The 17,495-nt window shown below is 40.3% G+C and overlaps 1 protein-coding gene across 1 annotated transcript in view; it reads right to left on the bottom strand.

Annotated features, from left to right (window-relative positions):
• The window catches only part of ERICH3 (glutamate rich 3), a 56,496-nt gene that overhangs the window by 33,397 nt on the left and 5,604 nt on the right, over positions 1-17,495 (bottom strand). The window contains exons 3-8 of the mRNA XM_026074479.1: positions 8,580-8,673; positions 6,172-6,297; positions 4,536-4,607; positions 2,537-2,665; positions 1,807-1,881; positions 1,175-1,333 (exon numbers count right to left, since the gene is read on the bottom strand). Coding sequence (XP_025930264.1) covers positions 1,175-1,333; positions 1,807-1,881; positions 2,537-2,665; positions 4,536-4,607; positions 6,172-6,297; positions 8,580-8,673 — 655 coding nt within the window. The remainder of the gene's footprint in view (positions 1-1,174; positions 1,334-1,806; positions 1,882-2,536; positions 2,666-4,535; positions 4,608-6,171; positions 6,298-8,579; positions 8,674-17,495) is intronic.

Below are 17,495 nucleotides of genomic sequence, written 5' to 3'. Positions count from 1 at the left end.
ACCAAGATCAGATTATTTAAAAATGTCACCCTTATAGGTATATATAATACTGTAAACCATGTACTATTGGTAACCTGGCAGAGCCTTGATCACAACCAGACAGAACACTGCACAATCCCAGAGCACTGCTGTGTTCTCTCAGTTGGTAAGCAAATTCCAAAAGAGCCAGAATCTTCCAATAATAAAATTGGTTGACACCAACTATATAAGGTGCATTTCAAAAGGCTTCTTTCCTATTTGTAGTGGAGGTTTAGTCCCCATCAGGATGAAATGCAGACAGAGGACCAGGGCCCTAAAATGTGCAACAGGTCTAAAGAAGAAATTCTGCAGCCACTACATGCTCTGGATTTGAGCCCTGCATCATCTTTTCATAATCTATGACTGATTTAGTTGTTTTGTCAGTAGCAAGCATTGATTTATTATTTAAATTACCCATAATTAGAGAGTTGACAGAGATAATGCCAGCAAATTCTTGGGGAAAGGATTGTGACCATCACAATACAGAATAAGTGCAGAGCAGGATGGCAGCTACTCATGTAGATTCTGCCAGTCAGTGGTAGCAGGTCACAGTCACATTCTAAAATTGTCCAGTCCCATGGAGCTCCTAATGTAAAGCCAATTAATGCAATGTTTTTCTAGAGAACAGAAGACAAGTTCAAATCTCTCCTGAAAGTAACTATGTACACATCAAGATTATTTTTTACGACTCTGAACAGCTTTCATTCCCTGATCCCACTAGAGTGGCTTAACAGGAGGAATGGTAAAAAAGAAAGGAGAAGGAGTTTTTTGCTACTTTGCAACTATAGATAAAGATGAAAACTTGCAAGACTGCATTCCTGAGGTATTAGTGTTAACCAGATGGCTGCTTCCCTCTCTACATGACAGAAAAATCTGTGTAGAGGGAGAAGATTTTACACACACAGAGATTTTACACTACAAAAGAGAAGTCGTCATATTTTGCCTGACTGTGATCAAAGACTCAGCATTAGACCAGTAAGACAATGTCTTGAAAATTAAGGGGAGGTTAAAAGGGAGTTTAAATAAAASCTGATGATAAATTACTATTTGGTAGGCATGTTGTCTGTGGCATACAGTTCTCAGAATCACAGCATTAAGCTGTATTATAAAGCTGTCCCTAAAATTATATCATTTTCAAAATGAAATATGGCCTCACCCCACTGGCAAACTGCTGATCATTTTCAAGTGTGGGGCTCCTCTGTTTAGAGTCTGAAGTCTTTGGTACAGATCCTACTGCAGCACAGCTGCGAAGTGGCTGGAGTCGAAGCAGGCCTTGCATATTTCCGGGAGCAGTATTTGGCCGAGAGGCAGAAGCCTAGAAAAGGAAAGAGATTCAGTGTATAGTTTCCAGTGCATAGCAGCACCATAAAGAAAAAAATAGTGCTGATCAAGACTTTCAGAAGACATTAGTGATTCTGAGGTATCCTCAAGAAACTTAATTTTCTAGTACTTTCTGCATCTGAAAAGCCAGACCCCTGTACACATCTCTACCTGAGCATCCAAACCTTGGAGCACCCAAAAAAACCCCTTGGCCATAAATCTAGCTTTTGTTGCTATCTGCTCACAGTGCAGCCCTGAAGCAAGCACAACAAACTCATAGTGACCATAGCAATGTGCCCTCTACTGGGGACTTCAGCTCATGGGTGCTGAGAGAATGCACGAGGAAAGCATGTCTATTTCTGTTCAATACTCAGCACTTTGACTTTTTTTTTTTTTTTCTCTTTTATACCCTGCAGAATACCGAGCAAAAATGCTAAGAACCTTAAAAAAAATTAAAAAATAACTCACCATCTCAAAAAATGCGGACTCCTTGGGTTGGTGCTGATATCCAGTGTTAAGATCAACTAGAGGTCCATGTGCCCTCTGTATGGTATTGGGAGGATAAGGTCATTCAGGACTGAAAGTATCTCATCAGTCTGCACCAATTATTTATTGAAATGAAGAGCCAGTTAAAACTGGACTATATATTTGGCCTTTAACCTTAGACTTTGGTATCATTATATTTCAAGAGTTTATTAATGTTCTTTCTCTGCCCTTTTAACATGAGAGTAAGAAATTTCTGAGTCAAAAGAACTCCAAAGCACAGCCTTCTACCATGAGGTTAGTTTTACTTCACCCCTTCATCTCCCTTTYTGAAAAGATCTCCATTATTTCAGAATTTTACAACATGTGTAAATTTGCGCACAGCCACAGTATTTGTTGACAATAGTTAATGTACTGATACAGACCTAACCTTGGGTGACATGGCAGATAGAAGAGAGAAAAGGAAAGACTAAAGCAGGTTTATCACAAAGTAAAGCTATTTTTTCCTAAGTTCTGATGTGCAACATCAGTTTCTCCGGTTTGCTTTGTAATGACACAATCCTGCAAACAGAAAATTAGCCTCAAGTGATGCTGGATGAGGCCCCAGTCTGGAACAATCAGGGCAGTCAATGCTCTAGGTATATCTAGGTATATGTGCGTGCTTTTGACTGTGTGTGTTTACATTATAGCATATGGAGTATTTGGTGAGACTCACCAATTGTGAATGACTAGCTCGTTCTCCAGCCACTAAAGGAAGGAGTCCATAATGATTTCTTGGACCAAGTGGCGGATGTGGGGAAAGCACAGGGTTAGCATCTTCCACAGACCTTCTGGATTGTTCCACCTAAAAGAACAGAGAATTATACCTCTGAATTACTAAACACTCTAACAGTAATGTTTGAGCTGCCTTCTGCCTGGCTTTCATTGGGCAGCTGCAAATAACAATCAGCTTGCTTAGACCTGATGGAATACCTCATTAATCATTCTTCAGTTAAAGTGGAGACCCAAAACTAACAACATGCAAGGAAATCAAGGGAAGAAGGAGAGGATGGGAAGAGGGGAAAAAGACTTGTTCCTGTCTCCGATTTCTTTCCCTATAGCCCTCTCCAGTCCCTGTCCCCCCCAGCCCAAATCATATGCCCTTGTTTCTATGCATCTCCCAATTCTTGGTCTGACTGAAGGTCTCTTTATTTTTTTTAAATTGAAGGCTCTCCTGTACCTCCCACTTCCTTGCCTTGACTGCTGCCCCCTCTACCTTTTTTCTTTTTTTAAAAAGCTCCACAGTGGGCTGGCTATCCTTCTGCAAATGGATAGCTAAGTCTCTCATCCTCCCTTGCTTAGACATCTGGCCTTTCCTTTTAGACTGGCTATTCAGTCAAATTCACTGAACATATGAGGTAGGAATCAAATTATACTGCTAATGCCAGCCAGGTTCCTGTGTTCCAGTGCAGCATCACTCCAAAGATACCGACATATCTACAAGCGCCTACCTTACGCTACTCACTGAAGCAAGCAGTTTTGGTTTACATTCCAAAATTATGCAAGTGTAGAATCCTTTGACAGGATGCCTTAGTCACACTCCTTCCCCACAGGAACTATGGTACTTTCATTGTGGTGACTTTCTAGCAGCAGAATGCTTTTGCGATTACCACAGTGATCAGGGTTTTTCATGAARATTTCCTCCTTTTGTTTGCTGATAATTGCTCATAAATGTATTATTTAAACTTAAAAATATTTGACTTTTTTTGCAACTGCACAAAGAAGCAGCACGCTTCTCCGTGCACTCTTCCCAATGTGTGCAGGCTCCTAATATGTTGAGGGTATTTCAGCCAAGATGAGAACAGCTTTTCTGACACGAGTCCAAGTGACTTCGTCGGAAGAACCATTGACTTCAGTGGGATTTCCCCGATTCTAACAAATACAGAATCAAGCTTTGACTATGCGACACCAAAGTGAAGACTGCTGAAACCTCTTTTCATTACTTACATGCTGGTTCTGCTAAAAAACACTTGGAGAGGCAAACAACTGAAAATATGAGCTCAATGCTCCACAGCAGTCAAAAGTCAATAGTGTCTCGAATTACTAGGAGAAGAACTGCCACACATATCTTAAATTATTCATCCAGTCCTGGTTCCCCATTTCAAAACAGAAATAGTAGAGCTAGTAAAAGTATAAAAAATGGCAACAATAAGGAGAAGCCTGGACTGGCTCATGTGTGAAAAATTCAGTAGACTAGGGCTCTTTAGCTTGGAAAACTGAGAAGGATTACGATAAAGGTGCTTAAAAACATGAATGCCTTGGAAAAGGGGAACAGTTACTAACTTTTTTCATAATAAGAACCAGGGAGTATCCAACAGCATTATTAGACAGCAGATAAATGAATTATTGTGCAGAAATGCAAGGAAGTACTATTTCACACAACTGATAATTAAATTGCACAACCAAGAACATTGCAGAATCARAAGTCTAATTCAAAAGAAATCAGACACATTCATGGGAGTCCCTGTATTGTGGGATGATGGAAGAAGGACATGTATCCTGGGGCAGGATCATCCCCTACTTGGTTATTTATTTTCTTGTTCCATAAGCATCTGCCACTGTTGGAGATAGGATACTTGGCTCAATGAATCTCTGGCCCGACTCATTATGGCTGTTGTTTAACACAGAACAAGACTGCCGTGTCCCACCAGTAGTCAGTACCACTCAAGTCTTACCTTGATTTTTTGCACCCTTTCCTTCCTCACAAAATTTTCAAGTTTCCTTTTTATTTCCAGCTGATGATGACGCTATCAATGAGAGAGAAAGAGAAATCTCATCAATGGCCATAATGAGATGTCAGTGAACACCAGAACACTTGCTTCTGTTCTGCCTATCACTTGCCTGCTCCCTGGTCATTATCCTCATTGAAGCCTATCATAAAACTAATACTGATTCAATCCATTTGCATTATACCTGTGTATGTTAGCATTGCCAAGGGAACAACTGAGCATTTTTAAAGTTATAGGGGCCAACTCAACTCTTATATTTAAAAAATGCAATTCATATGTAACAGGAACGTGCCCAAACTTTGTATTCAGTTAAGATATATAACTATTTTTCAATTATTTTCAAAAAATTTTCAAAAAATTTTCAAACAAATGAGCTTTGTGAATACCCGTCCCATAATCTATCAATTTGAACTAGTTTTACTCTTGTGTGCAGTAAAAAACAGGTGGATTCAGTCTGATCCCTAAAGCTGTCATCCCTACACTTCTTCAGCTGTAACCTTTGTATTTGTCATATGACATCACCGTTCAAAGTGACATGATCTCTTTGGAGTAATCACTTACCACTGTCTGCTCTGCAGTCACTGTATGCCTACATCTATTGGGGAAAAAGGAGAGGAGCAGATGAGGGCTTGAGTAACTCTGAGAGCTCCAGCTGATTTCTTGCAAACCTTTATTCCAGGAGGGATGTACTCCTGAACTATAGCAGTAGCACAGTACTTTTTCCTCCACCCCTTCATCCTCCAAGGACTGCTCATCCTTCAGGTATGAAACAAGGCCATCTGGGACACCCTGCACTTATTAACAGAACATGATGTTCCATGGTTCCCCAGTGACATACTGAAGTCAATTTGCCCATTGGATCACCCCTGAAAACAATAGCTAAACAAAAGTTTTGCTTTTGGAAAGACATGGTTACCACTCACCCAACATAGAGCAGAGAGGGTAGGATCCTCTCTCACACACTATTCAGCCTCTTCTTTGTCTGCGTGGCAGCAAAACACTAAAGAAAATCTTACCTTTAACTAGCGCAATACAATCTGTAAGAAAGCACTTGTACTATAATGACTGGTGCCCTAGAGAGGCCTGTAAGAACACCATCTCCTCAGTACTGAGCTTTCTCATGCCAAGGCTTAGCATATGTTACAAAAGATGTAGCATCTGATAGAATGAGTTCTAAAAGCAATCAATATTCAGTAAAACTACTAGGTCTGGTCTCTCCTGTGCAGCAATTTGTGCTACTGTTTCCACCTATAGAGAATGCTTATTTGGCAGCACTTCACAGACTTCTACCAGCCTATCGTCCCACTCTTCAGGTGACTGCAGAAGCCCAGCAAGTGAACCACTAGGACAAGACCAGGACGGCATATGTACCAATGACAGTATGGTATGACAACTAGATGCCAGTGGAGATTTCATGGGGGGTCCTCAAGCACAAAGACAGTAAGTCCGTCTCCAGCACGAGAGCGCCTTTCATGAGAACACCAGGCACAACTATAGAAAACAGTCCAGTGCTAGTTAACAACCACTAACTGTCAGTAGGAAAGTATCTGAAAAGACTTACATATCACTGGTAAATGCATACCTCCATGTCAAGGACCTTATGAAATATGGCCTGAGCCAGGCACTCCTGTACATATTTTTGGTGATCCCTCCTCATAGCATTTAGCCGGTATTCTTTCTCAGATATTATTCTTCCACTCTTTGAGATCTGCCGTGAACAAACAAAATGCAAGGAAAGAGAATTGGAAAAGACAGAACAAAGTATGCCTAAACACAGCGCAATATTCCAGGAGGACGACCTTCTCTCCCCAGTTATCCACTATCTCTGCTCTTGTCAGGTTGCTGGAACCCACCTTCCCAGCACAGAATTGTAGTGTCTTTCACCCCATGGACCCCGCCAGCCAATTGAAGAGAGCAGGAGAGAAGCAGTCACACTTTATAGCAGTTGAGGACTCAGCCTTACTTGTGTGCCATTGCCGAACTCACTAGAGGGGAATTAACTACTTGCCTCCTACTGTGTAAGGGCTGCATCTGCCCCTGCCAAACAGAGCCACCCTCAGAAGAAGTGCTAAGTATTTTTAAACATATTCAACACGTCCACCTTTACCAAATCCTTCAGTTTCCCAATAAACACTTTTGGGAAATAAAACTGAAGCTATTTAAAGCACTACTAGAGACAAAGATGCAACTGGAGTTTGCTAAATTCACTAATTTCACAAGCTACAGCTTAGATTTCACAGTTTATAAATCTCAGGAGAATCAATCTGATTCTGTATAATTACAAACAGAGAGATTTTGCAGAGAACTCCAAAAAGCAAACAGAAGTATGAAAAAAATACTGAATTTATCATAAATTCTCCAAGAAATATTGTCTTCTGTCTAGATGTGAAATACAAGCAGAGACACAAACATTTTCTTATCAGCATAACTTTGTAGTAATATAGTGCCATACATAATGACTTCCTGAAACTGCCACAAGCTCAGGGCTACGCTAAGGCTAATATTTACATACATCATCGATCCATGTCAGCCACTGTTTCCAGTTCCACAAATGTAAGTATTAGGACCACTGCATCATATAAGGGGATTACATGCATTATGAAGAGACACAGTTCCTGTTTCAAATAAATCTTTATAAGTCTTTCAGAGTTCATGTCCCCCAGTAGCCAGAATTCCAGTCTACTCCAAATACTACTTGGAGTAGACTTAGAGAATTGCTGCAACTCCAGAAGTCCTCTCTTGTTCACTAGAAGATATGCTGTCCTTCCCCTGCCGAAATGTTTCATCCTATACATACACTGCGCTATGTCATCTCCTCCCACCACTGTAGATAAGTGGCTAAATCCAATAAACTCCCAGTTTAATATGGAGTTGTGTGTTAGACAGGAGAACTGTCTCATTCATAGCATGAACAGAACCATGAAATTAGTGCCTTGTTTGTCCATACTAGCTATGGGCAGTATCACTTACCTCTTTCAGTATGCCACTATCATTATACTATTACACTAGTATGGGCAGGGAGTTAGTGATACTTGGGGAGGCTGTGGGTGTGGAGAACAGGCTTTCTACACGTCCTCAAATCTGCGCTTCTCAGCAGGAGTTTCTCTCACCATTTAACTACAGATTCCTATCGGTCCTGTTGAGGACTGGGGGTAGATGCTGGAGGGGAACCCACAGCACAAGGCAATGCTGCAACACACAACTTCTCTGCCAAAGTCTCTGCAGCTTCTCTGTTGGAACATTTAACCAGCTCTTCCTACCCTTTCTATGCTTCTGGGGTGCTAAAGGCAGCTGCTGATTAGGGCCTTATATTAGGGAACAGGAATCTCCAACTTTTCCTTCCTATACTACTGCGGCAGACAGCCCCACACTCCCTGTCTCTGGGCAGGTGGACAGGCCAGAGGCACAGTGTAAGCTGCAGCACAGGTGCAAGCAAATTAGGCTGTGCAGCAATAACACACATGTGGTATCATCGTCCACCCTCAGCCTGCACTCCCTCTCAATAACGAGTGGACATCTTTATAGCCCCATGTGGCCCATAGACCCTGATCCTGAAACGTGCTCAGTAACAAGCTACAGTGTTTCCTCAGCTGTCACTGGTGTCTTTAAAACCACTTTGCACATGGACTAACATACGGAGCTCAGTTTTACCTGTCCTGCCATCTCATTTCAGTAGCACAGCCTTACGTACCACCCCTTTGGCCCTGTGGTATCTTGCTGACTGACACTGATGATGATAACGCAGTGAGTCGGTAATGTTTGGATTAAACAAACTGGCTCCAAGTCACAATGCGATCATGCGGTCTTGATGCGGCACAGTGTAATTTCATGTGTTTGGCTAGCTGGTCAAATTCTTACCAATGGCAACCTATCTCTCTTGTATAAAAAACAATGCAACCATCAGTGTTTTGTCTTTGCAATACTAAAAGGAACACAGAACTCTTTTCTTCTTTTCTGATTTAGCAATAAAAGGAAACTTTTCAATCTCACCAGTCCTGATCTCTGCAGATGTCGTCTTATCCTCCTATTGCTGAAATATCCAGCCAAGTGTTTGTCTGTAAGGCTGTTGTAGGTTGCAAGAAATCTGAAATAAAATCAATACAGATGCCATATAATCCCTTTTGACAGCCTAATTATTACTTTTTGCTGAAGTTATAAAGAATTACCCAATAGTTTGCTGCACAAAATCCTGTCTTGAAGACTCATGCCCAGTATTTTGTCAGATAAATGCCCATTAAATTATGTAAAAGTAACATCTCATTGATCTATGAAGATTCATATCACAAATAACTGACTTTAAATAGGATAGAGCAGCCACTGGAACATGCAGCTTCAAACAGCGTACCGCCCTATGAGACACAGGTTTTAAACAGAGCCCAGTTTTGGAGTTCTCATTCAAGAACAATTCCCATAAGGACTTAGAAACTTGGAAATTTGGCAGGTTAGTATAAGGCCAGCAGCATCAACTGCCATCAAGAATTTGGAGCCAGATTCCTGGAAGAGCCTACCAGGAGCTGATTCCAGGTTTGTGGTTCCCCTGCAATTGATCCTGGCAGAAATACATAAATATATTGCTAATCACCAGGGACACAGACTTTTCAGAAGTCCTGCTTTGCTTCACTCCTTCCACTGCCCTGATGTGTCCAGCACTCCTCTTCCTTCTGTTGCATAGTAAATAGTGATGAATAAGGCAGCTATGAAGTCTCTGCCAGCTTTAGCACAGATCTGTAGAATAACTTATGTTGGACAGGACCTCCAGAGGTCACCTAGTCCAATCTCCTGCCAGAAGCATATCATATATCAGACTTCATATACACAAAGGAATTTTCCAGTGGTTTTCACTGGCAGCTCACAGTCATTATCATCTGCTGTGTAGCACAAAGTAGAACTAACAGTCCAAAAAAATTGCTTTCTTCAGTTTATCTACCTTAAGCAGAAACTTCTAGCACCAAAAAATACTTCTAAGACATGACACAGTTTCCATAACATTTTCATTGGTCTGAAAATTAGTATATATGTTATCAACCTGGGTGCAAATCTCTGCTCTGATGAAGACTAGCATCCTTCAGTATCTGTATTTCCATCCTTTTTTATGGCACTTGCCTCTTTAATATTCCCACCATTACAAGAACTACATATCAAATTCATCCCTTGGAACATCTAACACAGAAACCAAGTGGTTTCAATTCCAGGTGTCTAAAAATAAGCACAAGTCTTCCTTCCTGTTTTGAATCACTTTCTCAACTATAATTCAGCTAAGTGACTGTTAAAATATTGCCTGGCCGACCACTACTTTTTCAATGAACAAAAGCCTGTAAATAGTCTTCCTTTTGGCTTTAAAGTGGCAGAAATCACAAACTACACAGGAAAATTAATTCATGACAGAGACTAAGAACCATCCTATCTACTTCAGGGACTGTTTATTAGAACACAACAGTGATTCTAGAGTATTTATTTAAACAAACAACCAAGAATGCTTGTCCTACAAAAATATTTGTAAATTCAATTGCACAAAATTTGCACAGGGTAAGATTCACAACTTTTGTTGCATTTACAGGCTACAAAGCATATGTTATTGCAGTATGCTTTTGCTGGCTGTTAGCATATGTCAGCAGTTTGTCTGAAGTGCAGCTGTCATTGATAAAGATCACTTTTGTCCTCTAAATACAGCTATTACATTTAACTAAAAAACATCAGATCTACTGCATGTGACTGATTTGCTCAAACTAAATAAAAAACAAAGGCACTCTGCAAGAAACGAAGAGTTTGTGCAACAGGCCAACAAGCACGCTCATCTCTAACACCCTTCTGTCTGCATGAATGAGAAGCCTGACACACTACCGCTGTCACGCTCAGCGAGTGGCAAAGACACAATAAGGACAAGATAACACCGAAAGGAACATGGGGGCCTTCTCCTGTCCATCTGTATCCCTACCATCCTTTCAGCAGCTCAATCACCTTTTTGTGGAGAATATGCTTTATGCTGAAAGGACAAGAAAGAGTCTTTATCAAAATTAGGACATCAGAAGACAGCTGGGTAGTAAAAAGTAATGGCTCTCTTTCAAGAGCCTAGCCTCCGCTAGCTTAGAAAACACAGACACTGAACTCATCATTCAGTCCAAATTAACCTACCCAGGTCAAAACTAAGGACCTAGAATCCTTTGCCTAAAGTGCTCTCAAAATTTTAGAGACCAACCACCTGCTACTACAATTGCTCTAACATGTCATTCAATCTAAAAGACTTTTGGGAATACATTGTTTTAGTGAGCAGAATCATGGGGTTAGACCACTTTCTGCTTAAAGTTTTCCCCTTTAGAGGCGCCTAATTTAGGGGTGCTCAAGTCCTACCCATATTCAGAGCAATGAAAATGAGCCCAAAATCAAGCACAAGAACCTCTCAACTTTTTTCCAGGTCTCATGTCAATATGCTAAAGATTCTCTTTAATGCATACATCTAACAATTCAGAATGAAAAAATTGCGTCTCTCTTTCTACTCATTGGTGAAAACAGTACGATCGACAAGCATGCAGAATCAGAGAGCCGAGAGGTGGGGGCCCTTCCTTGCTCTACCCAAGCCTGGGCATGCCATGCATCTCTGAAAAGCCAGTAGAGGCAAATCATTGCATCTACCAAAGGCTGGAGCTTCCAAAAAAATCAAACCTAAGATATATGAGTTGAACACAAAAATTTAAGCATCCAAAATAGCAGATACATTTTTAAATAGTTCTTAGCACAACCTTATCTTACTTCACTCTCTGGAAAACAGGACTAATAACAATATAGGTGACAATAGGCTTAATTTTTTAATATTCTAAATCAGTTCAATTTTGTAAAATTTATACAATCAGATACATATTGCATAATATAATCATATTAACCCATGGGCTCTTTAGATAGGATAAATTATACAATGACAGGTCTCTTTTGTTTCCTTTTGCTTTAAATGCCACTCTATTACATACTTTTCAATGGGATAACTCAGGTCAAATTTCTATTGCTAGACAGAGTTACCATAAACAAAAGAAAGAACAATTAAAAAAAAAAAAAAGGAAAGGATGACAGACTTATGGGAAGCTTATTTGGGGTTTCATAATAATCTCACRGGTAGCTTACCAACAATAAATTAAACTTTAAACAGATGATTTAGTTTACCCTGTTATGCTTGTTAATTAAACACTGGTACTATAGCAACTGTTTTACATTACTTTCTTAATCCACTGTTTGCATTTGAAATGGCCAGGTTACACAGCAATTATGCCAAGTATTGACTTACAGTATCACCTGGCAATTGTATACTGATGCAGAAGAGAAACAATCTAACTTCTTTTTTTTTTTTTTTTTTTAAACACTCCCTTCCCATCTAATATTTCATGGACCATATAACTAGTTAAAATACAACTCCCATCTGACCACAGTGATTAACAAATGTATTTCCACAGAATTCTCTCTGTAGATGTATTTTCTCATTTAAATTATGAACAGACTGTTCCTCAAAATGCTGAATTAAATTCAAAGTTCAAATGGGTATTGGAGGAAAAAAGGAATGTTTTGGGCCTGAACCAAAACCCATTGAAACCATTGAAAAGAACTCAACTGAATCCATTGAGCTTTGGCAGAGCCATGCTGCCAATAAAAGCCCGAGCTCTCTGCCAGGATGGACGTCTCACTTGATGGAGCTATACAGAATTCCCTGGGTATGGACTGGAATTCAGATTTAAATCAAACTAAGCAGGGGTTGGCCCTGCAAGCCTTTGCTCTTCTGGAAGTACAGCTTCCGTCAGTATTGCTGTTTATTTCAGCAGACCAGTTCACCCACCAGTAGGCTGGGTTTAGGCAGGATTGGGTCATATTAGGACTATGCTTGTGCTTGGACCAAATCGCTCTGGAGTATCCCATCGAAATCAAAGGATCCAGTTCATTCAGTGCTCCAAAGGATAGAGTGGAGGCATTTTCCAGTTTAGAGGCAGTCAGGGTAAGACCTTATCCTCTGAATAAAACATGTGCCTTTCATTCAAAAGCATACAAATTATTGCCAAGCCTAAGCTTCAGATGAGGCTTGTGTTCCCTTGTGCTGACAGACGACTACAGCACAGGCGTAACGAGTGCAGCGTTGCAAAGAGGGCACCAGCAGCATCCTCTCATGTTACCTCCCTGGGCAGCCCCAAGTACTATTTCCTTTCAGTCTCTGTTGACTCATAAATTATGCCTGGAGATAAAATCGAGAATGCTGCTTACAAATTATAAAGGGAAAAAAGACACCAAATGATTCAGAAAGATTCAGTAACAGAACTGCTGCAACACGGACTTGGGCTCACCTTCAGCTTCATGGAATAACGCAACCTCTAACTTCATGAGGGTTTTCCTGAGAGCAAGTTATCTGAGAAATGACACTGAATTACCTAACTTGACGAACCCTTGGACATACATGGTTTATTCCTGAGTTTTTTAATTCAATCAAAATCCTCTTTCACTTGTATGTAAATTTCAGCTGAGTTCCCTAAATTCATTCTCTATAAAGACAGATTTGAATGAGGGAATCTCCTTAAATTCTTCAACAGTGATGTTCCAGACATAAGACTTCTGCTACAGAGTCACTGAGAAACAGTAGCATCCTATTTTAACAACAATTTTCATTGAAAATCCACTTTTTTTCTATGTGTTCTTTATCTTGCTTACTATCAGAGACTGGAATTATACTTTTCATTATATTAGAGAATACACTTTTCAAATTTCTAAAAGCAAAAAGCGAACAGTCAAAAAACTTTCTCCTTTTCACCTGACTAGAAATTTTAAAGTGCGAAACAATACAAAATAGGGGGGGGAAAAAGAAATCTCCCAGCTTACATACACTTTTTATTAACCAGTCAGTTTCACTGGAAACAGAGCAAACTTCTGGAGTTCAGTTTACCTGCCAAGGAGGGGAAGAGCTGCCAAGGACCTCTCCCATCGCGTGAAGCCAGCCATAATTCCCATCTGTGAAGTCATCTGAACACAAAGACTTTCTGGACCACCCAAAAGGGCAGGAAGCTAAGCCAAGTAGCTTCCTTCCACAGGGCATGCAATCTATCAAAAATCGTCACATGGGGAGTACATGTTTTATATAGACACTTAACAGCCCGAGAAATTTCACACCCGAAGAAAGCACAACACCTTCTGGAGCAGCCATCAAATGTGGGAGGCAGACTTGCTCCATCGCCAACATCTGGCTATGCTTCATGTGGACAGCTTGGCCTTAAATCATTTGAGACAAGCAGCATTTCAGCCCTCACCACTCACACTTCAGTATCATTTTCACTTCTAGGATAACATCTTAACAGTCCATTCAGAAAAATAAATTGCTGTCACTGGAGCCACCTCTTCTTTTTTCCTATTAACAGAAGTAAGAAATTAATAAAGACAAGTACAAGTGCTCAGATTAACTGGTGGAAAGAAGCCACAGGAAACCAAAAGAGCCACAATTTATTCTGCTATTTAAAAAACATATTGACAGGCCAAAGTGAAACATACAGCACTCCAAAATGCCCAGTGAGAATTCCCTTTGCAGCCGCAGGGGATTCAGCTATTCAAACGACAGAGCACAAGTTTCATTCACACTGCTCGCGGCTTCAGCTGACTTCTTTCACTCTCTTGAGGGACTCAGTGTAACAGTTTCTCTTTTTTTTGGCAATCCAGCAAAGCCAAGACTTGAAACCACTACTTGATGCCTAATTAAAGCAAAGCACATAACATACTACAGCTGATGACTAGGATTTTGGTAAATTAAAGAATTGCCCACTTGGAACTCTATATCCTACAGGGTTTTCGCATGTAATATCATTGCCAACTACTTTATCAACAGTAGCTGTTTTTTATCAGCTTACAGTGCATTATGTACTGTATTGAGAGCCACTGCTGTGTATCACAGTGATTTTTATGACCATTCTCACTGATTTGAAAGGATATTAGAACAAAGTCACTGTAGGCCTCTAACATTAGTTTTATAAATCAAATCTTCATGGTTAATCATTTACAGTGTAATTAGGTCAGAGGCTGCTCACTGAAGAAATAATTTAAAAGAGCAAAGCTTTTGTTATTGATTGGTAGAGTCATAGGAAATTACAGCTCCTGCTTTGTACTGACAGCCAGTTTATTGCCACTTTTCCACTTAAACTGCAGTGAGAACAAACAGTCCTAGCCATGATGGGAGACACATTCCTAACTTTAACAAGCTACCAAATCTTGCATTGTTTCTGCTTGTTATGGTGACATAAACAAGAAAGGCTTGCCTAGCTTTCAGCCAGCACAAATCTAACCATAACACATAACAGCACATGCTATCAGCCACAAAAAAAAAGTTCAACACCCCACAACACAAGAGCATGTTCAACAGCATATTCCGTTTGGGGGGAAAAGACTACTCAAATACAACTTTCCCAATATTCTACTTCTATTTGCCATTCCCTCCAGAACGAAACTATTCAGCCATCATGCACTATATCCTACTTCCCAAAAAAGGCTGCCAGGGTCTCCAGAGAGGTAAGCAGATAGTGAGATGTTTTTCTGTAGAAGTGGAATTCAGCACTAAATCCTAAAAGTAAGGTCTTTGTGAATCACAGCTGGGGAATGACCTAACTAGCAAACATGGACCTAGTGGTACAAAAGATGGTACAATTTCATCCCAGACAGAGAAAGGGATTTTGCCATCTACAAGCCAGTACAGGCATTCAGAAGACAGACTGATGCCTTTACTATACTATTCATCATAAATGCTTATTTCATTTGGTGCCTATGAGCTGAAGCTAAGTAAAGGGAATATGGCCAGTGACTATGATGTGCTGGGGTTTCCCTTCTAAGAAAGGGGCTGTTTATTCAGAAGATCAAAAAAAACAGGAGAACAATCCTCAATCTACATAAAAGCAGGTTATTCTTTTGTTAGAAGACAGGGCTATAGCACTTGTAAATTCACTCTTCAACTATAAGTCATAGATCACAGCCCTTCTCCAACAAGGGGCAACAGCCACCTGAGCAAATGGATCCCTTTGACCAAAGCAATACAGAACCTTTGGACTTTCCTCAAGACACAGCTTTGGCTTCTAAATATAGCTATTAAATTTCAACTACTACCACATTCTTTACATGAAACAATGCTGGAMCACCACCAAGAACCAAAACTCACTGAAGTCAGTGGAAGACCTGAAATTTATTTTGATAGGGCTTTAGATTATGTCAATAATTAATTGATTTATTTCAACCCATAAAACCCTTAAGCACATRTTCAGTTTTATTCAAGTAATAACCAAGTAAATGTGGAGGCCACAGCCTCTCAAAATCACATTGTATCTCTGCTTACACGTTGCAGGACCTCCACTTCAGCCATGGCCATCTGGTCTCAGTGAGACCCTCAAAAGTCCTTCTCCATGGGCACACATACCATGACCATTTGGGCTCTCCTTTCAAAGGCTTCATACTGCTTTCTTTTTTCTCCATCTAACCTAACCTATTTAATAGCCAAACCACTGAAGATTCTTTGACCAGATTCTCAGTGAAAATGTTATCATTTATTTTGTGCCAGCTCCATCCTTGGAGGTTTTCAGGATAAAGTAATCTCATCTGATCTCATAAGATGACCTTCCTGGGAGCAGGAGATTGGACTAGAGACCTCCTGAGGTCCTTTCCAGCCTGAACTACATTATGATCCTATGAGCTGTTTGCATACTTTACTAGACTAATGTAGCTTTATGATTTCCAGAAGGGATTACATCCAGCCTGTGAGGAGCAGAAGCAACACCCAACACGTGCTTGTCTGTCCCCATCCACGTCAGCATGCTCTTTATTAGTCACAGCTCTATAACTTTCACCATTTTCAGTGTCAGACACAGACCACATTCACTTCACAAATTTTTTAAGGAATACAATCAGCTATAACAAAATTGTTTCCAAAAAACTGAAAGAACAACAGATACCATCCACAGCACAAGAGAACCTTATGTGGTAACTAGAATGAAAGAATCTTCCAAGAACAAGGTTTTAAATATTGTTTGGAATTCTATATATTTCTTCAGAGGAGAGATTTTCATACACACCACTTTTTTCAAAGGTTTTTTTTTTTTAAATCAAATTATGCTACAAATTTTGATCTTGCACACCACCAGACATGGAAATGGAAGCTGAAAGATTCCTGTTCTGCTATTAATTTGTTGTATAGCCTTAAGCATTATTTCTTTACTCAAAACATTGCCCTCTAAAATGGGTTGTCTCAGATTTTATCATTTAAATGGTGATCTGCAGAGGTCCTCAGTATTTGTAATTCACTTCAGCCTCAAAATTTTGGGTACTCAAACTCCCAACCTGCATGTCTGAAGTTAGACAGCAACAAAAAGAGTGCCATAAATAAATGGCCCCACTCTCTGTGGCTCAAATTCCCCATTCAAGAAACAAGGCAACAACCTTTGCAGAGAACTTTGAGATCCAGGGATGAAAACAGGGTAAGAATAGCTTACCTCTACACAGGCTGACACATCTGAGGTCAGTTAGTTAGTTGTGAACGCCAGAGCAGCCAGGACTTCACACACAAGCGTAACATCTGAAACCACCGCCTTATCCAAGAAAAGACATTCAGGTCTTACCAGTTATTTGCTTCACTTCGTTTTATGTCATTATTCACACAGAACTGAAAAGGCGGATAACCATTAAAAAAGAGCAGCCTAACAAACTAAATGGTTTCAGGCAGGCTTTTCTGCTCCTCATGCCTGTAATAATTACCTCAGCGGCCGCAGGAAGAGAACAAGCCAAGTATTTCTAACCTAACTACCTTCTCACCATTTTCCTGGGGTTTTGTAAGAAAAAACACCTTGTCGAAGACGCCCCCGTGGAGAGGAGCGGCGAACGAGGGAGGGCGGTTCTCCTCAGGGAGACCTGCCCGCCCGC

This window comes from Apteryx rowi, unplaced genomic scaffold, assembly GCF_003343035.1.
Source record: "Apteryx rowi isolate R43461 unplaced genomic scaffold, aptRow1 scaffold_39, whole genome shotgun sequence".
NCBI lineage: Eukaryota > Metazoa > Chordata > Aves > Apterygiformes > Apterygidae > Apteryx > Apteryx rowi.
This window is presented reverse-complemented; position numbering and strand designations above follow the sequence as displayed.